At 41.6% G+C, this 25,022-nt stretch overlaps 1 protein-coding gene across 2 annotated transcripts in view; it reads right to left on the minus strand.

Annotated features, from left to right (window-relative positions):
- Positions 1-25,022, minus strand: part of RNF150 (ring finger protein 150) — a 142,065-nt gene that overhangs the window by 36,378 nt on the left and 80,665 nt on the right. For both annotated transcript variants that reach the window (XM_057419099.1, XM_057419109.1), the window contains exons 5-6: positions 21,460-21,556; positions 15,129-15,339 (exon numbers count right to left, since the gene is read on the minus strand). In XM_057419099.1, the coding sequence (XP_057275082.1) occupies positions 15,129-15,339; positions 21,460-21,556 (308 nt within the window). The remainder of the gene's footprint in view (positions 1-15,128; positions 15,340-21,459; positions 21,557-25,022) is intronic.

The following is a 25,022-nucleotide window of genomic DNA, read 5'->3' on the forward strand; positions in this document are numbered from 1 at the left end:
CGCTATGCACTGCTTCCTCAATCACAAGCATGCACACAGCTGTAACAGAAAACAACAGCTTGCTTTAAAGAAAACTCCCATTAATTTCTGAATGAGGGTGTTGGAAAAGCTCATGTTAGTCTGGCTGAGTTTGTCTGTCATGGCAGCATGAGCATGATTTTCATATCTGTCTCTTCAAATATGTTTTACTGCACAGACTCTCCAAAACCCTAAGCCACTAGCAAAGCACAGTACTGAGGAGCCATATACTGAACTTTCAACAGCAGTTATGACAAACATCCTTGTGGAAAGATGTCACAAAAATGCCTGCATATATTAGAGGATCTACTGAGAAAACATACAAGGAGGTGGCTGAAAAGCTCAGCAGTGGCGGAATGACTTAACTAAAGCACATGAATATCTTCTCTTCCTGTTTTTCACACACAGTCCTGCCTTGCTTTCCAATGCTGCTAACAGTGGGCTCCACCTGAGATCTCCAGGACATGTCCAGGATAAAGGAGCAAGTCATTAGCCCAGGACTTCCTGGGGTCTTGAATTTTGTGGATGTCACCAGAAACCCTGTCCTTACCATGCACATTGGTGATGCTTGGCTGAAATTTAATTCCATTAGAAATGTCCATAATAAATATTTCCGCCAGGGATGTCTTCTCATTAGGCATGAAAAAACTGCACACAGCAATAAAGCCGAAAAAGAAAAATCCCACAGTGGTGGTGGTGCAACCCACGAGTCCTGTATGTCATTTCAACGGCTGCCACTAGCAAAATGCAACTTTTAACAGTGTAACTTTTACCTTAAGGGGAAAACAGTCTTCCTGTTTGTTCAATACAAGGAAACAACATGACTGGGAACAGGCCTAGCACTGCTGCAGCAACAGCTCCAGTGCCTGAAGCAGGGCACAGCTGTGGTAACACTGCCTGCCAAGCCTGGGCACATTAGCTTGGCATTCGGTGGGTTACCCACCCACACTGCTTCAGCATCCTCCTTGCAGCCCAGGGGTGCTCACAAACAACAGATGTGTGCAGACCCCATAACATTGCATGTTACACTTTCTTCTCCCCTCTGGCACCTTGCACTGAAATCACTGTGTCCTCTCACCAGCCACATGAGGACTTGTAGGATTTGACCATTTCTAGTCTCCCGTCCCATGCTTACGCTTCTACAGGACTGTCAGTTACATGCCCCCCCCAAACTGGAGACATCTGACTGAAGTACCCTGCTTAGGTTAAAGATCAATTGTCACAAGTCCATAAAAACAGAGAATACATGAGAGAAACAGCACATCAACCCAGAGAAAATATATTATTGAATTTCAAAGAACTGTCTACCCTGATATGAATTGGACAGCTTAATTATATATTTTGTCATAGGCCATGGCTTATCTATTTACTGTGGCTCAAAAGATAAGAATTGATTAAAGTGCAATTCATCTGCAGAAAAATCTCTTGTAACAAAAAAATCCAAACTAAACCCAAACCAAATCAACAACCAAAAAGCAGAATCATGGAGCCTCAACTGTGCAGTATTGAAAACACTGTACACTTCATTCCTAGTGCCCTGTGTTCAGATGCACTCCTGGTAGGTACTTGTGTCTGATCCCTCCTCATACACACCCAGAGAGGACAGCCCTGACCTTTGCTGAGCACTGGCAAACTCAAGATGAGCCACTACCAACTGCTGGAGCCACCATAAATATCTCCTTTAAAATAAGCAACCTGAAATGCTTCATTGTTTTCAGATTTTTCATCTTCTCTGAAATCTAAGTGAAGATGTTGTTTTAAAACAACAGCCAGAAAGGGCAGATAGATAGTGCAAAAACCACGCTTCAAAATAGCTTCCGTGGAACAATTTCTTTAACACACGGAGTATTTCCCTTTATTTAAAGACTAAGCCTTAGGAGACTTGCACTGGAAGCGATGTCCTGGGTAGTTGAGTCTACTCTCCACTATTGTAGGCTGCACAGTATAATCCCTTTCAGATTTGCTAGCAATTAGCACCATTCACTGCACCAGCTCCCCAGCTACTTAGCTCATCTCTTTGCCAGTGCAGAACCGCAGCTGGATGTCAGTTAAAAGCTATAATACCTGGTTTTCAAAAGAACTCTTCATGCACCACCAACCTACAGAGATTTAAATGTTTTTTTACATCCTACGATGACAGATGAGTTCACCGCTAACGCTCCGTTCTCTTAAACCCATCAAGCCTACCAAACCTTGCAACATGTTTTGCATTCCAGTGTAATTATTCAGGTTTTGGACAGGAATTATTCCAGACCTGATCTTCCCTGCAGTCTACTCCACAGTTTCGCTACCAGTAGCATTTTCTACCTACAGTTGTGGCTGGTTCTCTGATTGAGAAGTGAATCTGACCATGGCCACAAACAAATGTGAACTTATGTACTCAAGGCTTCCTAAAATAAGAGCTTCCCACTGCTTGGATGGTTGGTGTACCAAGAAGGTCCTTGCGTGCCCCTGGGCAGTTGTAAGCTGAACGTGCCTTGTGCCAAGCTGTGGGTGCAGAATGACTCAAACTGCTGCCTACATTTATGTATTGGCAGGTGGGCTATGACATTGTCTGCACTGGTATAATCTGTAAATCTTGTATAACTGTGACTGAGTACGAGCAGGAAGGGTGAAGTAGACCTACGCAGCCATAAACAGCCCACAGATTCCAGGAGAAACACTTCCCAGGACTTCCTGCAAACTTAACAAAACCACCAGATTTAATCTGTCTATGCATAGTTGTTTTTATGAGTAACGTGGCTCTTTTCATTAGTTTAGAAATCAGGAAAAAACCCACCAAAACCCCAACAGAGATTATAAACCCCTTTTCTTTTTGGAAAAAAAAATGTCTTAAATGTCCTTTGGATCTCCTTTATGCTGCTTCCACAGTTTGCTTAAAGGATTTAACAATATTTTTGATGTAACCTTAAACAGGGGAAGTTTAGATTGGATATAAGGAAGAAATTCTTTACTGTAAGGATGGTGAGGCACTGGAATGGGTTGCCCAGGGAAGTTGTGAATGCTCCATCCCTGGCAGTGTTCAAGGCCAGGTTGGACAGAGCCTTGGGTGACATGGTTTAGTGTGAGGTGTCCCTGCCCATGCAGGGGGGGTTGGAACTTGATGATCTTAAGGTCCTTTCCAACCCTAACTATTCTATGATTCTGTGGTTCTATGGAAAAGAAAAACAGGCACATTTTAAAACTCACCACACACACATGAAATGAGGATTAAAATATGACTAGGAGGTATACAGAACCACTGTCTACTTCAAACAGAAATGTCCAGAATGTTTTTGTTTCCAGCAGCAGGGCTAGTGCACCAGATAAAATTCTAACAAGCTAGGCTGTGTATATTAGAGCACATTCACAGAGAAACACAGAGTACAGAACAACCGAGAAAAGCATTCCTAAAGACAAAGGTCAATAGTTTATCTCTTGTTATGTTCATTTAAGAATTTTAAAATCAGTTGATGCCAATCTCTTTTTAATTGGAACATTTCTTTGACAATGCTGCAATAGCTCAACATTTTTGTTTTTTTTCCCATTAAAAAGTAAATCTTTGCTCTGCCAGGCCAGGCCTCCTACATTCAAATCTTGTCTAAAAGTACATTTATAAAAATAGCTTATGGAAAGAAGGAAAAATAATCAAAAACTGAAACCAAACTAACAAGCATTTTGAGTTAAAGATTTTAAATTAATTTAATGCAAGTCTCCTACTGACCCCTTGTCTCCTTCCTGCCTGTCTCCTGTAATGCCCAAAATGAGTCTGTATGAAAAAGAACAGCAGAGTTTTACTTGACCTGACTCCTTGACCTGTAGATGTGAAACCAACAGTTTTGTCTTACCAGCCTAAAGCAAGAGTTCAGACATGCTCCCTCCTTGTTTATCTAGCTCCTTTTGCTTTCCTTGCCTGTGGTTCAAACAAACAAGTGATCACTGTTTACTTGTTTACAAAATGCTGGATGTGACAATTAAAACTCAGAGAGGGGCAACCAGGGCAATAAGCAGCAAGGCTAACACTAAAGGGGAAACTTGGTCTCTCCTAAAGGCCCCTGAAGGTGCCTAAAGTGCAACCAGGATAATTTCTCCCTGGCCAAGTGCCCTTGAAGGCCTGGATTTCGCTGGTAGGAAAGCCAGTAGGGACATCAATAGAAACTGGTCTTAGGCTATATAAATCTAGGGCCGTTTAGCACTTCCTTTCAAATAAGCTTGCAGTCACAATCTAGTTTCAAGTGAACAACTTTGGCAATAGAAAATGCCCTTCAATCCACTTGTTTTATCAGGGACTCTTGCTGAAATGCTCACAAGAACATAAGAAAGGCCAAGACCAAGGGATCCATTTTCAGACTTTCTTCTCATACCAGTGGAAAGGTCAGTTTAAGTTTTAACAAACTGCAGCTGGAATTTTACTAGAAAATATGTTCATTAGGTCACTTGAAGACCACCCCTACCATCAAGACCTCCTTAATGCTCTACAAGTGATACTCAAACTGGAACAGAGAAATTTTTAAACAGTTTTTCTGTATTAAAATATTTTATCTCTGTTTCAGTCTTTTCAGTGAATATATACTCGCTTTCCACCTTCTTTTGAGTTCTGAGCTTCCACACTCCAGAGAGGCAGAAGAAAGATATACTGCCCTATGCACCAGTATGTACCTGGAAAGGTAAAAATAACAAAAGGTCTCTGAAAACCTGAAAACCAATCATGTAACTTCAAGAAATGTAAATGACTTTGTACTGGTGCATGACTATTTCCCTGGGGAACACTACTGTAAAGTTAAGAGTAAAAATTTTGTGACATTCAGTTCAGTTTTAATCCTGAAAAAGTTAAAACTTTCAGGATTAAAGTTTCTTTTTCCATTCAAGTTCTTCTCTTTCAACTCCTCTCATTGAAAAGTGGCAGTCTCCAGGAGATTCCCAGGCAGTTCCACAAGAGTGTTTAGACCTCAGGAACTTTTATGAAAAATAAAAATTAAAACATTGTTACATTATTTATCTAGACTGGAAAGAGGCTTTTAGAAGCTGAATATAAATTCAGAGTAAATTTTCAGCTTTTACAAGGGAAGTGGACTTGCATCTTTCAGTCATAATCAGGCAAAACCTGAAGGATTCCACCCTGTGGAATATGCAGCTGTTACAGTAGTTTAACAAGGCACTTTTGAGGGTGAACAACTGAAAATATCATCTTTCTACCACAGCCTTTCTTCAAAACTGTTTCCTTTGAAGTGTTTCTTTAGGCTGCAGGTTACTCAGCATCTGGGAGCATGTTACATCTCCCAGAGGAGGCCGGCAGAGGGTCACTTTCCTAAAGTCTCCTACTCTGAAAGTATTTTGGTCTTACAGACTGACAGCTTTTCACACACAGAAAGACAATTTGCAGGTGCCACTACCTTTTCAAAAAGCAGTTATCAAGAGGTAATAAAATTTAGGAACATTAGTTGAATTCAATACCCCATGCACATGGGGGCAAAATCTGAAGCAAGGTTTGTCATATGTACTCGACACACCACATTTGGTGGCTGTCTCCCAAAGACACATTAGCAGCTAAAACCACTTTAATTACTTGCATAAGAAACTGGCAGTATTTTTAAACCTCCTTTGTGTGATCTAGCTCTGTCCTTCCCCCTGAGATACTCTGATTTAACAAAGATATTCTAGCTAAGTGCTCTTCATATGCTGACTTTGCCAGTGGTATCTTTGTTCTTTAAATTTTCTATGCATTTTTCCTGTAGGACTATGGTTTTTCATTGTCTTACAACACTATTAATACGTGTATTAACATAGGATTTAATTATTGCTATAGCAGATCATATGTTTTTGCTACTCTTCAAGTGCCTCAGGTATGTTAAAATTAGCTAAAGAACAGTCAAAGATATTGGCACTTGCAAAAGATAGTTGCAGTAAAATGCCAAGTTGGGTTGGTATTTCATCATCTCTCTCCTGGGCTCTTTGGAAGCCCTGATATTACTTACTGCAACTCTGTTGTTACTGCACACTGTGCTGAGTACAGCCTGAGTATATTCCTCAGGGTATCAGCCTTGTCACTGGAGTGGCAAACATGGCATCTAGTTGGGCTAGAATAGAACCGTGTGGGTCCTGTTTTCAGCATCCCTAAATGTGAGGGCTTACCCGCTTCTCCCATCCCTCACAGGCAGGAGAAAACCCTCTCCTAACACTCATGCCAGTAGTTGGATATTTCCTCTCAGATGTCAGGCTTCACCTGTTACCTACTTTTCTTCCGATCATTCATGCTTTCTATAAAGCTACTTTTCCCATCTGGCCTATCAGTTTCAAAGCATGAGTTTCAGGCATGATTTTCACTTAAAATTGCCCACATCTGGAACTATAAAGATATAAGACCAATTACTACAGATTTAGTGAGAACTCTCACTTCTAGGTGAAGTGACCTGCTTACTGTGGTAACCCTAAAGGATCTCTGAAGCACCCTAATTTCTGCTGAGTTGGAGGTAAGTAGCAAAAGAAAGAGCTGTTTAAAAACACACTAGGGCTTGCTGGTATTTTATGAGCAAATACCAATTTATTTCCTTTTTGTCTAGGCTGAAATTGTAATTACTACAAACTATGTGGAAATCTGAGCTGTTGTCCCTACAAGAATTTGAAGAAAACTTGAAGTGGAGCATTTTTGGATACTTTTTGCGGGCCAAACATCTCCTCCACGACTATTTATCTGTCATAAAAAAACCCATGATACAGGTACATGCACACAGGCTTCTTAATCTGCTTCTAAATGCAACTCTCTCATGCTTTTTGAGAAATCAGAACTGCTGGCTACAACACAAGAAGTACAGGTGTAAGCATGCACATGATCTTCTGGGAAACCAGACTGCTTCCATGTGCAAACATTTCTATTGCACATTTAGAAACTCATAGTCTAGATGGGTAAGAAGAAAAACATATATAACAATGACTGGAAATGGCATTCGGTAGAGCTTTTGCCTGGCTTACTTCATGAGTTACCTTCAAAGTGGCCATGACACTGTGGGAGCACCAAGACAAACGTATACTCCATTATGAAGCAACACAGAACAAAATACATGCAAGCAGAATCAAGGGTGACTGCTGCAGAAATTACACTACTTTCTATGCACCTCCAATATCCCAGCCTTGTGTTTTTACTCTCCCATAGGCACAGCTGCCTTTTCACTGCTTTTCTTTTCCCAGTAAAGGTATTAGATTTGTTTGTTTGCTATCATCTGCTCTTACCTGTGAATTTTTCAGAAATGGGTCTATCTGGTACTGTCTGTGTATATAAGGACTGGTAGAGCAGAGCCTGACCCTGGCAGGGGTCGCTGGGACCTGTGCAGTACAGGTGAGCATTATTTTTGCATTGATTATCTGTCTGAAATAATAGCAGCACTCAGCAGGACTGACCCTGGAATGATCCCTTGCTGTTGCTCAGTCTTACTTGTTAATTCTTGGTTTCATGTGCAGATCCAAGCTGGACCCTTGTCTCCCATTTGTCTTTGTTCCTGAATTGGTCAGAAAAGGATTCAGTACCATAGTAGAAGACTGTGTCTTAAAGAGCACTTCCTGATGATTTCAGTGGAGGCTTTTGTATAAAAACTGATGAGAATAAAAACTTCACAGAGATGTGAGCATGAGTCCTAAACAATCAAGCGGATTGTGTGCAAGATGCTGAACATCTCTTGCAAGACAATGCTTTCATTCTCAAGTGTAAATCAGAGATCAGTGAGTATTAAGTCATCCAGTCTCTCCGAGTTCAGATTTGTATTTTACTCTACATTGTTTGTCCATTTTGCTTTAAAAGCTTTCTTGTTCAATGTTTTATCTAGCTGTCTGCTGAAGATAGCGAAATATCAAGAAAGATATAAGCTATATTATCCCTGATCCCAGTCCTCAAATCCCCTTTTGTCTTGCATGGATGCAACGCACATTCAAAACAATTTGGTTTATATAAACATAAAAGGCACGCTTGTGTGCCACCACAGTGCAGTGGTTTGACCGTGGCTGGACACCAGGTACTCACTAAAGCTGCTCTGTCGCTCCCTCAGCTGGACAGGGGACAGAGAATATCACGAAAGGCTCGTGGACTGAGATAAGGACAGGGAGATTGCTTGCCAGTTTTCATCATGGGCAAGAGACTCGATTTGGGAATGTCTCATTAGGGCAGGGTAATAAGAAACAAACCCAAACCTTCCCCCCATCCCTCCCTTCTTCCCAGGCTCAACTTTACTCCCGAGTTCTCTATCTCCTCCCCCACAGCAGCACAGGGGGATAGGGAATGAGGGTTGTGGTCAATTCACCACATTTGTCTCTGCCATTCTTTCCTCCTCAGGAGAGGACTCCTCACACTCTTTCCCTGCTCCAGTATTGAGTCCCTCCCACAGGAGACAGTCCTCCATGAACTATTCCAACATGAGTCCTTCCCATGGGCCCAGTTCTTCAGGAACTGCTCCAGCATGGGCTTCGCATAGCAGTCCCTCAGCAACAGACTACCCCAGCATGGGTCCCTTCCATGGGTGCAGTCCTTCAGGAACAGACTGCTCCAGTGGGTCCCTTCCATGGGTGCAGTCCTTCAGGAACAGGCTGCTTCAGTGTGGGTCCCCATGTGGTCACAGCTCCTGCCAGCAAACCTGCTCCAGCAGAGGCTCCTCTCTCCATGGGGCCACGGATCCAGCCACCTGCTTGCTCCAGCACGGGTTTCACTGGACACAGGGGAAGCTTCCCACAGAAGCCACCCCTGCAACCCACCTGCTACGAAAACCTTGCCACAGAAACCCAGTACACACACTTTTTACACTAGCACTTTTCCTTACCAGGTTTCATTGTCATAGATAATAAATCCCTTATGCCTGTCATATTCATTGACCATTAATAAAATGCCTGTGTACTCAGGTATGAGCATTCAAATGAGATTTGAAACTTCATGCTTACTTTTACTTCATGCCTATTTGTTTATCCTGATTTCTGGGCAAAATAGACAGCTGCATAGGGTCTAGTTGTGTCTGCGATAGTATGCTTGCTTTTGGCAATAGTGTTACAAAATCTGGCTTATATGTACCACTCTTCTCTTGTGCTCTGCATTTCTTTCCTCCTGTTGTACTGGCACAACTATTTCAGGATCAGGGAACCGATCCAAGTAAGAAAAACAAACCAGGAAGAAATTGGTTAGCTCCTGGACTGTGCTCACAAGGTAGCTGCACAACAGAAATGCAACACAGAGGCAGGAACAAGTAATGTGGAACAGAGAGGGACAAGCTGGTAGATACCACAGCATTTTTATGTAGAGACAGACATCTAAATGGAGCTTCCACTGCTGAAGGAGGACATTTTCTTCTAAATCTTTCCCTAGTTGATTATTAAACAAGTTTCTTAAGATCTGCAGCCTTTTTGGCACCTGAGATTAGGCCAAACTCCCATGTGTACCTACTGTGCCACCCGACTGGGGCACAGACACAGCTCATGGTGTCTGCAGGGAAGAAGGGAGATTTGGGAACCAGTGTTTTCATCCTTGCTCTGTACTTAATGCCAGTATACACAGCAGTCATGAAACAGAAAACAAACATAAAAATGAATTAATGAATTAGACTTCAAATTTGCTTGTTTCACAGCATTTCTGTACATCCCCTTTTGCAATTTGCTGTACAGAAACATTTTGTTTGTATTTCACATCTTAACACGAAAAGGAAGAGCAGTTTTATAATAGGAAAACTTTACTGTCCATTCACAGAGCCAGGCAGGAGTCTTTGTAGGTGTATTTAACAATCCAGAGCACATTTTTAGTGCCAGTTAGATTTCACTTGGTGACTCTTTCAAACCACTGCTGGTCTGTCAAACCACCAATGCTATGTTGGCACTGGTGTGAGTCTCAAAACAAATCTAGGATCTCAGCTCTCTGGAATTTTCAGTCCATGGTAACTATTTAGTGCAACATCTACACAGGCTTTTAATAGAGCTACCAGGACTTATGTCATACTCCAGGCACATGGGACCAAATCTGCTCAATCTTTAACTAGGTCCCATCAGTATTCTGTCTCCAGGACTGCACTAGGTGCTAATGCAAGTGTTAATAACTTTCTGTATTAACTACTGCCTAGGGAGTGTTTCCACCTTCTCCTCCCCTTTTACATTCTGCTTAAAAAAAAACCTTTAATAGCAAGAAGGAACAGTCAAGTGGTTGCAAGACAACAGTCTGTCAGATTCTTACCATGCACTTTCATCCACTTCCAAAGGCTGATTATTCTTCACAAAGACATTTTAGACATATGCAGATCATAATAATTACTTAAGAAGTTGTATTAATAGATTTAATGAAGAGCTATCAAAGAGACTTGAAAGTGTCCTCACAGTCATGATGAGCTATATGTTGAAAGGGTTTTATGATAAGAACAAAATGAGAGACAGAAAAAGAACTGCCAGTATTCTGTAGACTGCCCACACTGTTGCACAGCCCGCCAAACTTGGTGGACTTTGCAGGTGCCATGGCACCCTGGGAGAGAGTTTGTGGGTTTTCATACTGGAACTCCTGTGCATATTTGCAGTAAATTATTTATGGATCTTCCTCCAAGCACAGAGACAGTGCTGGAGGGATTTCTGAGGCCTTATGCAGTGTGACGAGACATCCCACTGAAGAGAAGAAAAAAGCTTGTCTGAACTGAAAACCTAGAGGTATTCACCAATAGAGAGCAAAGACTCAGGCAGTGCACATTATCTATTTGCAAGTGCCTCACAGGTTGAGGGAGATGGATAACCATAGATGCTATTAAAGATGAAAACCTTTTTCCCTTGCAAGTGTCACCATTCAACCTTTAAAATAACTGGATGCTACTTTCCCAGCGAACTAGCTTTCTTAACCTTATCATTCAATCCCAGCCGAGCGTGACGCAAAGAATGTCCTCCTCAAATCCCAAATCCCCTTTCCACTCCTCCAAATCTGGTATAGCTTAGAGCTTCTCCACATTCAGATCTTAGCCAAGACCAGCTCACACTCACATCACCTGCACAGCAGGAAACTCCACCTGTGCTGAAATTTCTAAAGATGTTAGCATTTTGTGTAACTCGCTACTAAATATTAGGCAACAGATTGCTATTATTGTGGAAAAAGACCCTTAGCTTATCCTCTTTCATACCTTCTAGACAGCTGAAAACTAATAGGATTAAAGAAGGAAACTTAGCTGAGATGAACTTTCATGTATTTCACACATTTTTTTTCTAACTCCAGTTTTTCAATTTTTCCATCCATTTTCATCAACTGATTTCAGAAATATCACATTACAAGATACTATACCAGGATCCTGCACAAAATCCCACCACAGAGAGCAGTCACTAAGACTAAATACTGAAGACTTCAGGCTGCAGATGTGCCCAAGGGACTTGATGAAGGCTTGGATATTGGTAGAAGCCAGCTCAGAGAAACTGACGGTCCATTTTTAAGTGCTCAGTTCTACTCAGAATGTATTTGGTTTAGCAAGGAACCCTAGGGATGGGCCCCCAGACAAAGTTCCATCCAGATGTTCATAATACACTATGTCGTCCAGGGTTCCATGGAGGACATTATCGAGTCAGGAGCATGGGGAGAAAAATGGAGGGAGAGTAGAGGAAATGTCTGCTGAGCACACACAGAGAAATAAGAAGAAAAGCACTGGCCAAGTTCCAGAAATGAAAATCTGACCCCACTGAAGTAGGTGGGAGCTTTGCCACCAGATTTCAATGGAGATGGAATTTCACCCAATGTGAACAGTACTCTGGAAATATCTTCCCTCCAGACACACTGTGGGAGCTCTTCTGGCTCTGAATACTCACTGGAAACACAGAAAACAAAATTAAACCCAAAGCAAGACAATGCCAGAATGATTAATCAGCAAACAAAGAGGATGCAACAATTAAGCAAAGTATTGTTGAAGTGGGTGGAAAGAAGAAGCTGAGTCCTTTACTTTCTGGACTACTGAACTTTGCCAGGAACACAGAGGGATGCTGGGTACAGGGTGCCACGTCAAGACTGCATTGGAGGTAGTCTGCACAGATTCAATAACAAGAGGAAGAAAAACTTCCAGTGCAGAGTCAGCCTTGGAGTCTGCTCCCATCACTAATGCTATATAAAGAGGCCAGAACCTAGCAACTTCAGCAAAGATTCCTAGAAGCAGTCAGCGTCATCGCCTACAAATTCCCAGGCAGGCTAGTTCACAGAAAGGGCACGCTCAGCATGCTCTGCAGTTGTGTAACTGTGAGGATTCTGGAAATGAGAAGTGCAGTGCCTGAACACAATAAACAGTACCAAAATACCCATGAAGCCCCATCTATATGACAGCTATGAACCGGTTATTTAACCTAGAGTTGCTATCTGATGTTCCCTTTCCACTGGCTTAAAAGTTCAGGCTGCCTAAGGTGCTAAGTTCTATCTTTCGGAGTGTCTGAATCCCTCAAATCCACGTAAGGTAGCTGGAGGGACAAATTCCCATCACTGCTGGAACTCGGCCCCTAACTTTCAACTAAAGACATCTTATTTGCTGCAACTCTGCTGCAAAAAAGGACTGAAATGCTCTGTTTCTGGGAAATACTGCAGATTGCACCACTTTGGATGACTGGTGATGACAGCATGTAAACTTGCATACACACCACTAATATTCAAGTATTTCTCTCACCGAGATGAGAAAACCAGATTAAGATTCATGTCTATCAATAATGGGTGAGTGACAACAGCTAACCATGCATTAAAACTAGAGTCCTCTGAGTGACGATGTGTGACAGGTGCAGCATAGGCAGACACACACCAGGTTTTGGAACCTCCCAAGGTCCTTTGAACTTTCCTCAGGACTCCTCTTTCCTCACAAAACAACTGGAAAGGTCTGTTTTTAGCAGTGTGTCACAAGTCACCCCTGTGATGGCATGAGGTTCACAACCTTCGCTGAGCTCAGGCCATCTCCCAGTTTCTCCTCCCTGTTCTCATCTCCCTCTTTTTCAAATAAGCAGGGAAAACCCCTTTTCACAGTCCTTCCCCAGACCAAATGCCCAGCCTCTTTGAAGTGATGGGCTCTCCTGAAGCTCTATGGTTTGCTGCCTCATTACCCATATGCTTAGGCAGACCCATGGTCTTGGTGTGAGCTCCTAGTCCATGGGCTCTGCTGTCAACCTTCAGGATTGCCCAGTCTTAGCATCTATTGCCCATGTTATTAAAGGTAAGGGGAAAAAGAAAGTATTGCAGGTCCTTGCAGTACTCTGCTGGCTCAGAGCAAATTTTTGACCCAGTTACTTAGCTGGCAACTTGGAAAACGAAGAACAAATGTGTTTGGACTTCCACAGACTCTGGAAACAAAACCGCAGGGGAAGGGAGTATCTGGAGAGCTACTGAGCTCTAGTGTGCCCTGGCTGCCTCTACACAATTGTTACCCCTGATGACAAACCAGAAGAACTGCTTCTCGGTGTGCCAAAATTCTGGGATGAAAAGCATGGACTGCCCCTATGGCTGGGCTTCACACCAGGCTGCTGGCTCTTCTCAGCATGCGCATGCAGCTGTGAGTGTAAAGAGGAGTTGCTCACTTCAGGAATGTTAAGAGGGTACAGCTGAGACCAGCATCTAGCTCCTTCTTTAGCTACACTGTGGAACCATGAAGTAAAAATCTTTCTTTCATGGTTTACATCAGCCTCAAACGAATTTAAAAACAATTACTGGAAGGAACAAAATAACATCTCATTTTGAACAGCTCTTGCCAGCACTCAATGAGGCTTGAGAAAGTTGCATGTCATCAGCTGACGGTCTCCCCATGGATGGGCCTACAACCCTGCTCACCCCTTGCTGGATCCAGGACTTACACCATAAAAGAACCAAACCTGAAACCAGCACCTAATCCACAAAGGGAGAACTTAAAAATCCACTTCTCATCACTTGTAGCTAAGGTTGCAAGTCCAGTGTTTCCACAAGCTATTTTCACTGCCACGGCACTGGCTGCAAGAGGAGGAAAAACGGGATTATCAAGTCTCTCCATGAAATAAGGAGACTAATGTAAACCCACTGTAGCCTAGTTCCCTCATCTCTCTCTCCTACCTTTTACACATCATATTATTACTTGTCTTCTTTTTCACTCCCCAGACCCATAGTATTACCTAGAAATGGTTGAAAATACGTAATTTTTTCCAGGACCCACACTGACTCTATACACAAACCTGTATTTTTGTCTACCTCCTTTCAAGTATATCTGATGATTTTCTACAATAGCCTCGTCAATACTAACACACTGACTGGTATCAAACAGATTTACTTTCTACTGATCTGCTATTTTACCTAAAAATAAGGATTTTAGACTAGCACAATCCTCACTCAGAACAGCTGACAACATTCTTTCTAAACTGTCAGAGTAGATTTTTCAAGAAAGAACATAATTTTTAGGAACAGAGTCATGCAGACATTTTGAGAGTTACTGGTTCAAACGGTGCCCCTTAAACAAGAGAAAACGAAACACACTGAAAGCATCCCAAATTCTCCTTTTTTTTTTTCCCCATAAATTGTCAGCATTATTTTGCTACCCTTAGGTTTTCAAGTACAGGAACTCTGACCATCAGTCCTTCTGAAATGAGAAGCTCAAGTATAAACAAATAATCAGACAAGCTTCTGTTGATGGAAGAAGATAAAGGAACAGCAAAACCAGAATTAAACAGTCTTTTTTTCTTGACTAAAAGTGATTGCTGTGTTCACTATTTATTTTATGATATGCAGGTAAGAGTAACTTCCACATAGTAACACGCAGCCCAGTGAGAGAAGGCAGGCCAAAGGACATGTACCAATCTGCTTCACACAGAAGACAGGTGATACATGGTGGGCTATCTGAACATACAACAAGTATCTGAAGATGACCATAGGTTTATATTGTGTTGTGTTGACTACAATAACTTGTTTCGTCCATGCAGAGGACTCTAATTAGAGTTTGCTATTGAACACATTGAGTTGCACACAGGCTGCAAGTGTTTGCAGTACAGCAGAACATGGTATTTAAATTTACTTACCCTGTATATTTCCGCTGGGCTTAAAGTAAGGCCACTGCTCCAAGTGAAAAAGCCCTCAAAGGCTACTTTCCCCGCACTAGAGATGGGTTTGTGATTCGGGTTTCTAAACATTTATTTCAGTGCAAATTCTGCCAGAAAGAGGAACTTACTGCTTGTTGTGAAGTTACCCTCCCCAGCCTGGGGAAAGGAGTCTACATCTTGGATGACCTGTAGTACTCCCACAGTCCGCACTGGGGGATCCAGGGCTACAGAGCTCTCGTTCACTGTTATATCGCTGGCTCCCGTTATCTGGTTGGTTGGTGGTCCTCCTATAGATGCTTCCAAGTCTGGAGGTATATCATCCATGCAATCTGCATTTGGCTAATGGGAAGAAAAATAAGAAAATTGGGTTTTACTTGATAAAAAAGATTTACCTGTTGCCACTTCTTTAGGGTTTTTCACTTTCAGTATTGAAAATGGCAACATATGATGAACAAACTTTCAGTTTATTTGTTTTCATGTACTTAATACAATATGTTGGAAGAGAGATCTGAACTATCCATTAGAAATATTCCGTATTAAACTGTGTCATCTATAATCTTGAAATATTCTTATTTATACTTTTTACAGGGTTTGAAAGAATACACATTAAAGAACTAACTCACTTATTGACATGATCTGCTCAACACAGGCAGATTGCTGAGTCAGATTACAAATGTAAACAGAGATTGGAGCTGAAGGGGAATGATTATCTTTTCCATAAATACACATTTTATAGAGCTGGTAACAGAGCTTTCAGGAATAAGGATTCAAGAGAACTGCCTGTGGGCACATCTATGCGTGGGGTGCAAAAACAGAAGCTAAAGCTGTTTATAAGACAAGATTTTTAACATCAAAAGCTCTTTTCCTTTGCTAATGCTGTATTTCCTACAAAATAAAATTATGAGAAAAGAAACACACAACCAATAATGGGAATTTGAAGAGTATCATTTGATCCATAGCTTTTCCTGCTTTGTGGTTCAGAGAGAGCAAGGATGGAACCCAGTTCTGGGGAATTTAGACACTTCTCTTTTGCAGTTACATAGTGAATGCACCGACATCTCCAGCATGAGCCAAGATCTTCAAGTTAAGGGAAGCAATGAGAGGGGTTTGTGGGGCCCACCTGTTGTACAGTATCCTTAGCACTGAGCACTCATAAAGAACACCTAGGCTTCAAGTGGGCACAGGGCAGCAAAGAGGACTGTTTGTCCCAAGATACTATGTCCAAGACTAGTTCCTATCTTTGATTTCTCTGTACCTGTCATATGCCTGATACTCCCGTTTATACAGCAGTGATTTCTGTGGAGCTCCCCATAAACATCGGGGACAAACATATGACTAAAAAGCTCTTTTTCCTCTAAGAGGAAGCAGATTCTTGTGCCATTTGCACACAGAACCAGGTCTAGTTCTCCCCAGGGCATGGAGAAAAATTGTTTGCATAACTATTTCAAGAACTGGATTTAGAAGTTTAAAAAACCAAGGCTGATGCAGAAATGAGGATGCTGTGTGTTAGGGTGCAAAGCTTCCAAAATGACAGCGGGACATAGCCAGGTTGAGCTGCAACTACACAGATACCTTGCTAAGCTAGAAAATGTAAAGTTAAGTTGCTTCCATTTGTCTTTATTCTCCAGGATTCAGACAGCTAATCTGGACTGGTCACTGAGGTTTCCTCTAAATTCAGTGGTTTGAAACAATTTCACTGTGTCATTATCCCACCCTAAGGTAAGTGATATGAATTGTCCCCTCTGCCTTCCTACTGCTCAGTACTAAGCAGAGACGGGCTTCAGCTGCTAGTCTGGAAATCCAACATCTGGATAGATCAAGTCAGAGGAGATGTATTCTGCTCTATGGATATAATTTTTTCTATTCTTAGTTGTTTCACTTGCTAAGGCATTTATGAAAATCTCACTACCTGCCTATCCCCAACAGCAAGCACCTAGAAATGAAGCAAAATATGATACAGCAAAGACTTAAACAGATGCTTAGCTTTAAGCACAAGAGTAATCCCTTTGAACTCAGGCATAGGTTACCATATGCTTACATATTTTGCAGAACCAGAAACTTAGCATGTCTTGCCTTTTCCCATATATTTCCTCTCTGACAAAAAATTGTCATAGTCTGGCTCCAGTCTAATTCACGAGCAGCAAGAGCTCTTCAGAACATTCAGGAAGGAACATTCAGCTTTTCACCAGGTTTTAATGAAACTGATTGAACTTGTACTTTTCTAAGTGAAATAACAATCATCTGTAAGACTTAGATCCAAAATTATTCCTTAGATCTATCACTCTTTCCCTCACTCCTAGATGTTATAACAAATGCTTTCAGATTTTCATTTTTAACTTTGGCTTTGATGGCTGTGTATCTTAAAGGAAAAAAAAGTCTGTTTTTTCTTCTCTACTATAGGAAAAACTATTTCAAAGTTTTTTTTCAGGGCATCAGTTTCCTGTCCTTTGCTCTGATCCCGATTATTCCTAGAATGTGGTTTTATCACTAACTTTCAAACCTTTTAAAACAGGGAATGACAATTGAAAGCAAAACAAACATTAAAGATGCAAAAACAGCATTGCTCGATATAATTAATCCCTTACTCCTGAATCATTTTAGTTGGAAAAAAGTACCCCAAACTGAGCAGCATACTATAAAACTAATGATACGAAATACTGATAAAAAAAAATACATTATAGCTTTTGCTGCCAGAGTGACCCAGATACATTTGCTAAGTTTAATTATATTGGTTTCACTCATTCCCTGCATGTAAGTGCTTTGAGGGCACAATTCCACTAAAGTCAAGGGAAGGCTTTGTATTGACTTCTGAGGGCTTGGCTAAGGCTCTTAGTGAATAGCTTCAAGTCATCCAGTCAGCTGCCAAAAATGTGGCTGTCTGCATATCCAGCAGATATTTGCAGAAAAGGGGGAGAAGCAGGCGAAACTATTTTATATGACATGATCATCCCAATAGCAATGTAGGTCTCTGAAAGTGAAAGACACTTTCACTGATAATTCACTTCAAATATTACAGCCAAATGAGGTACAGTCTGAGCTGGATTCACCAGCAAAGAGTCAGTGGAAAAGGTTACGCCAACCATTTGCTGATGGATAGTTAGTTAATAGCCCTCTGGAGCTACAGAGTGCCATGGTGAAAAGCAGAGATGTTAGGGTGCTCAGCTACCGTGAAAATGAGTGCAGCCTGGGGAATTTGGTTCTAGCGAAGATAATGTTTGAAGTCTCTGCTACAAAATAAATGGGGAGTTTAGATGTGAAGTGAATTGAAACATTTAGATATTTGGGTTTTAACCAATCGTTTCCTGGAAAATCCTGAGTATTGATGCTAAATGAAGCACAATATATCCAGTCACGCAAACCAGCTCTTTAATAACAACCATAGGACAAACATGCAGCTGGCAGGAAAAAAACCCAGCACATTAGCTCTACCTATGGTAAGATTTCCTCATTCCTCCCATTGTAAAAGCCTGCAAAAGGACTTCGGCAAATTTGCTCTCAAGTCTCCCATCAGAGACTGCTGCCTGCCTGAGGCTGCTTTTCTGTGTGTGAAGTTTCAGCTAAGATGGCTCAGCGAGCCTCAAGAATGTGGTTAGGGAATGGCATTTTGCTCTATGCACTCTACAGAAATGTTTGCCACCTCTCACTGAGAAGCCCTAGAGCTTTACAGCTTCTTCCAGGGAAACATCTTTTGCCACAACAGCCTACTGACATCTGGCTAAGTTACGAGCCTTTGAAATTATCAGTTCACATGTACTGATAGAGGCAGGTACGTTATTCAGGACCAACAACTACACTCTCCAAAGAGAACTGGGCTTTGCATGGTGCCTGCAATCTTATGGTAGCACAAGAGAGCACCCCACAGGACTGATGCCCACAATGGGGTGCCCTCAGCTGGTGCCAGGCAATGGGAAGGGTGAGGATGCCCAATTTCTGTGCAGGTGGAGAAAAGGTCCTGAGAGATGAGCAGGGAGAATGAGCTTTGACACCAGGGCAGGAACTACAAAGGATAAAGGTTGGGCAGGAGAGGTTATACAAAGAAGCAGGAAAGGCGACTGGAGGGGAAAAGAGGAGGAGCAGGAATTGAGGCATAGTTTAGAAAGAGAAGGCAGAGCAAGCAAAGGAAGAGAAGCAACTGGTAGCTGTATAGGAATTTTTAACCCCCAATCTATCTGATGCTCTTAGACTCCCACTTCCTCTGCTGTCAGCTAGAGGAAAGCCTTGACATGAAGGTTACCATCTGCTCCCAGCTTCCATGGACAACATCTCCTACTGTAAGTCACCTTGAGGGGTAAGGCTCTAGCGTGCAGCTGTCCCTTTATAAACCTAATTGATGAGCCATGTGGGTGGGAGCCAGTATGCTCCCACATAAACATGCGGGCTGCTTTCAGTTTATTTTCTTAGAACAACCTAAGGAATTTTTAACATAAATTCATACAATAAAACCCTCTAAGCAGAGGTTGCTAGTGGAACATTAACATTCAAGCACTTGACTTTGAGACCAGCACTGAGGCGGATTCTGAAATCTTACTGTGACCCAGTTGTTCATGTTGGTTTCAGCAGTAATTTGGTTTGGTTTTTTAAAATTTTCTTATTACATGCCCAGTGCAATTATTTCCACAAAAGCTCCATGTGGAAAGCTCTTAGCGAAGGGAGCAGGATGGACCCCCTTCTGTTAAGCAGTACAGGGAAAACTAGATGGAGCTGTGAGAAGAGAAATGATGGCTGAGGAAATTGAATGCCATTTTTAGTTATTCCTGGCAATTAAGTTCTATACCTGCCACCACAGAGCTGTTCACGAGTAGTAAGAATCGGTCACATAAACCAAAACCCTTACACATGGCCTCCGGCCCTTTTTGCTTGATGTACCCAGCCTCACATAGCCTGCGGACACATTTAGCATCCAGCAGCTGCCAGTGAAATCAGTGAGAGAAGTATCCTGGTCTCTTTACATTAGTATGTAAATACTAATGGTACTAAACTTTCTGGGAAGACCTTAACATCTCACTGCAGGCCTCCAGAAAGTAGAGGTCTGCTTTGTTTATATCGCCCGTCTATGAAGCTGGATGAAGAGCATGTTAATGAAATGCTCAGACAAAAATGTGAATGGACCAGTGTGAGAACAGAGATCATAAGGTCCTGTATGGTTCAGAAGAAAGCCATGGAACAATACACTGGGTACAGAAGTGTCAAAATCCTGCATAACTGCTCGTTGGCAGGCCTGTGAACTGAGACATGGAACCTGGGGAAAAATTTCTGTATTACCTTATATGCAGAGATGAATGGCAGAGGCAGCCTTCCTTCTGTTTTTTTCCTGACATCTCAAACACTGATCTAACAGTTGTATCATCTTTTAACATTTTAAAGACAAATACACATGGCTTAGTAGAAAAAAAGTAGCCCAACTGTAATAACATGTTATCCTAACTACAATACTTCATTTTTCCCATTTAAAGTTTTTATCTTAGTTTGTATTAGATTGATTAACGTATCTGCCTACTTCAGTAAAAACATACTTCATCACTTGCTGTGGAAACTCTTCTGCAGCAACCTGCTTGGCTTCCCAGTCTCCATGAAAATGAACTCTTGGAGAATGGCTGTATCAGCTCCCCTGGTATGTTCACATGAGCTATGTTACTTTATATAGCTCTTTCATATGTCAGCGAGCATGTTACCATCTGTAACTGGGGAGGGTATTTACAGCACCTGTTAATGCATCAGCCTATGGTGTTGGAGTACTGAACTTCACTCTCACATGGCAAGCCGTCATCTCTGTGATAGCTGTGGCTAGGAAACTGTATGGCAGACAGGAAACACACTATCTGAATGTAAACATGCAACCTAAAAAGATCAATTCCTTTGGCAGCTTCTAATCACATCTGAATGTTCCAAATAACAAAGAGCTTAATAATTTCTTTTATGTCATATGGTTAGTTGCTGGGAGAAATGCTTCCTAATTGGGAGTACAGAGATTGCTAGAGATAGACTTTAAGAGAAATCTGACAGAAAGAAAAGATTTTGCTCCCCAGAATAAGCAATTAATTGTCCTCAACTAATATAGCAGGAAAAATTCTACTTGCAGACCTTCTGCTTTGAGATTTGAACCAAGAGCATGATCAAAAAACAAAATCCAGTCCTGATTTAAAACACAAACAAAAGCTATGTGAAAGAACCTATAAATCCACCAAACACCAGCAAACAATCCTCTGCTCCACAAAGCAGGCAACCACAGACACACAAATCCCAACATCCAACCAACCCCCATATACAGGCTCTTCCTTGCTAATCAAAGTGGTGTGAAGAAGAGAGGTAGAACCAGACATTTCAGCTTGTACTCCCCTTAAAAAATCACTAACATGGCAAGAAGAGAAGGATGGGAACAGACAGGCAAAGGGCTAAGGATATATCCAAGTAGCTGGTATTTCCCTCCTGCCCTGACCAGCTGCCCTGTGATGTGCTTACCGGGATCCCTAGAGCTTTTAGAATATTCATTTTACACATCGGGCAGGTACGATGGTCTAGCAGCCAGGGGTCTACGCAGGACTTGTGGAAAAGATGCCTGCAATGAAAACCAGGACATTTTAATTTGAATCCACCACAGCACAATTTACCACCTAGTACCAGACACTTCTGAATTCAGTGAAGTGAAAGTATTTAAAATGGTGTGGTTTGTGACCTCTGCAAGGACAGCAAAACTACATAATATGCACACAAACCTGAAAATATTTCTGTAGCATCTCAAGCACATGAAGAGCACATACATACATAATTGGGGAATTAAAAAAACCACACAAAATGCATCAGCAAAACCCATGTTTTTTAAACGCTAAAGGTCAGGAGACAAAGCCTGCTTGATGGTAAAGGTAAAAATTGCATTACTATGTCTTGATGGCTCTGCAGACAAACCTGATTACACATAATTTAAATGTGAAGCCATAGAGGATTAGGTATTTCTTACAATGCAGGAAAGAAAGTGAATTAAGGAAAAAAATCTACTTTTCATTTAAATAGAAAAAACAGGATGATACTTTTTAAAACATTCTCTCTGACTTTGTGCTCTTTAGAAGTTACCCATCAGAGAGCGCTCCTAAACAATTCCAGCCCTGAAGGGGTCAGTGCTAATCCTGTGCTCAGTCTGAAATGACCACTAAGCAACCTCCTAAATCCTATGGCTGCTGGGGGCCACTTAGACATTATTCAGGTGCAGGATCAGAAAGCTTCTTGTCTAGCTTTGCCTGACACAAACTAAGATAGAATATAGAGATATTTAGTGTGTGTACCTGACTGACAGATGTATTTTCTCTTGCGAGCATACTCTGTGGCTTCAGGGAACAAATATTATAAAATGCAGGAATGTGGGGCTCATGATCTAAGAAATGCTGTTGAGTAGGTCAAGTAGAGGAGAAGGGGCTCAGCCCAAGGCCGTGAAGTTTGTTCAGCAACACTTCCTCCAAAGAAAAAGAGGAATATTTCCCACCATGCACACTGCCTCAGAAATTACATTGGCATTTAGGAAACTGAAAATTGACTTGCCTACCTAAAACTCCTTTTTAATCAGTTAGAATAGAATAATTCACTTGGAAAGAGCCTTAGTTCAACTGTCTAATATAACTTAATAACAACAACTTTAGCAAAATTGAAAGAAGGTATCTTATTCTGAAATATGAGGCTCGATATATATACACAGTCTTGCTCTAAAAGGCACAAATTAAAACTAATTTGCTTGTTTTGACACACCAATCTAGATGAGCTCTAGAAAGATTTTCTTTCTAAGGCATGCAACAGGTGTCACCTATTTTACTTGGCAGAGCCTGAAAGTCTCCTTTCAGTCTTCTTGAAGTTTTACATTCTGCTTGAACTTTTAGATCTGTGCAGTCCCCCACCTGGCTTCCCCTGTGTTGCTACTGTCCCAAGCACATCACCCATAGAGCACAGCCACACAAACCCACCAGGTAACCACAGGCTCACAGCTGCCCAAGGACAACTGTATGAGGTTCAACAAGGTTCAGTGCCAGATCTTGCCCTTGGGTCACAACAACCCCATGCAACACTACTACAGTCTTAGGGAAAAGTGGCTGAGAAGCTGCCTGGTGGAAACTGACCTTGGGGTGTTGGTCAACAACTGAATATTAGCCAGCAGTGTGCCCAGATGGCCAAGAAGGCAAACAGCATCCTGGCTGGTATCTGAACCAGTGTGGCCAGCAGGGCCAGAGAATTGCCCCCCTGTGCTCAGCACTGGTGAGGCTGCATCTCGGATACTGTGCTCAGTTGTGGGCCCCTCAGTACAAGAGACATTGAGGTGCTGGAGTGGGTCCAGAGAAGGGCAACAAAGCTGGTGAAGGGTCTGGAAAACAAGCCTTATGAGGAACAGCTGAGGGAACTGGGGTTGTTTAGTCTGGAGAAAAGGAGACCTTATTACTCTCTCAGATAACCTCTACCTGAAAGGAGGTTGTAGTGAGGTGGGTATTGGTTTCTTTTCAAGTAAGAAGTGACAGGACACAATGAAATGGCCTTAAGTTGCACAAGGGTAGGTTTAGATAGGCTGTTGGGAAAAGTTTCTTCATTGAAAGGGTTGTCAAGGATTAGAACAGGTTGCCCAGGGAAGTGGCTGAGTCACCGTCCCACTGACATAGTTTAATAAGACTTGGCAGTGATGGTTGGACTTGATGATCTTAAAGGTCTTTTCCAATCTAAATGATTCTGTGATTCTAAGGCTCCACCTGGAGCACACACCAGCCTCCACAATGACATACAATCTCTGAGAAAGCCAGAATCACTTAATAAGCCAATTTTAAATATTTACATGGTACGTATTCAGCTGAATGGGCTGGCTGCTGTATTGTGTCCCAGCCTCTCTCACACAAGGCACGCATGGGCTTTCAACTTTATCTAAGATACTGAGGTGTACTTTCACCTCTATCTATTTGTAACCCTGACTCTTACTAACATGGTATCAGCCGGCATAGTAGCTGGCTGGTGTAATAGCTGGCTTCAGGCCTAAATAACAGTAGAAATTCAAAGCCAAAACTGTGTGAACTCAGCGTCTTATTCTTTTAAATGTTTTTTCTCACTACTTCTAGATGAAATGGGTGCTTTGTGAAACAAAGCTATATGGCAAATTATTGCATTCCTGTACTTGGCCTGACTTTGCACAACTGCTGGCAAAGGGCAACTATGTTCTTGGAAGTTCAGCCTAGTCTAATTATATCAGTTGGCTGTAATACCAAACTTTGTTAAACCTCATCTGATCCTGTATGTCAACATGATGAATGCAAATGAAGCGTTGTGATACGTGAAGTTTAAACCACTCTACTAAGGCCATGAAAGTTCACAACCCTCCTTCCAAACAGAATTTGCCTTAATGGATAAAAACACAATGCACCAAATTTTGTTGTCTCTCCTGTGTAACTCTTCATTTCTGTCATCTCAGGAGGGACATACTCAGCCCATCATAGGGCAAGCAGCCTGAATAGGAGAAAACAAAAAAGTACAGTCCTCAAGCATGTGTAATTTTACATTTATAAGTCTAATCAACAGAATTCCTTGGGTATGTTAATTCATGGAGGGTACTGAAAGTCAACATCGTGTTTTTCAGCTATTTGGAATAATGATGAGATTCTTGATAGTGATTGGTTTTCTTTAATTATATACTGAAATCCATAAAGAAATATGCTTAATGGCAAACATCTGAAGCATGTTTGTACCAAAATAATCAGTACATTTACAAAATCTAAAATATTTATTATTCTCTTGGAAAAAAAAAAAAAATAAAAAATCCCACACCAAAACCCAAAGAGATTTCCAAAATCTGTTTTGGATTAAAAGAACCCAAAACAACAAAAGTAACTTCTACCAAGCAATTTTACCACAGACTAGAAAGCCTCCTTTTGTTTTCCAGTTCAAGCTTTGTAAGCCTCAGTCAAGCTGTGGTTCATATTACAGCACTTCATAATGTCTGTTAATCACCAAAAGCTTGGAACAAGCCCTAAAGACTTGAAAAACTGAAGTTTAGTGTACGTGAAGCT

The sequence above is a fragment of the Pezoporus wallicus genome, unplaced genomic scaffold, assembly GCF_028554395.1.
Source record: "Pezoporus wallicus isolate ANWC-B61680 ecotype Strahan unplaced genomic scaffold, APGP_CSIRO_Pwel_v1 contig_6597, whole genome shotgun sequence".
NCBI lineage: Eukaryota > Metazoa > Chordata > Aves > Psittaciformes > Psittacidae > Pezoporus > Pezoporus wallicus.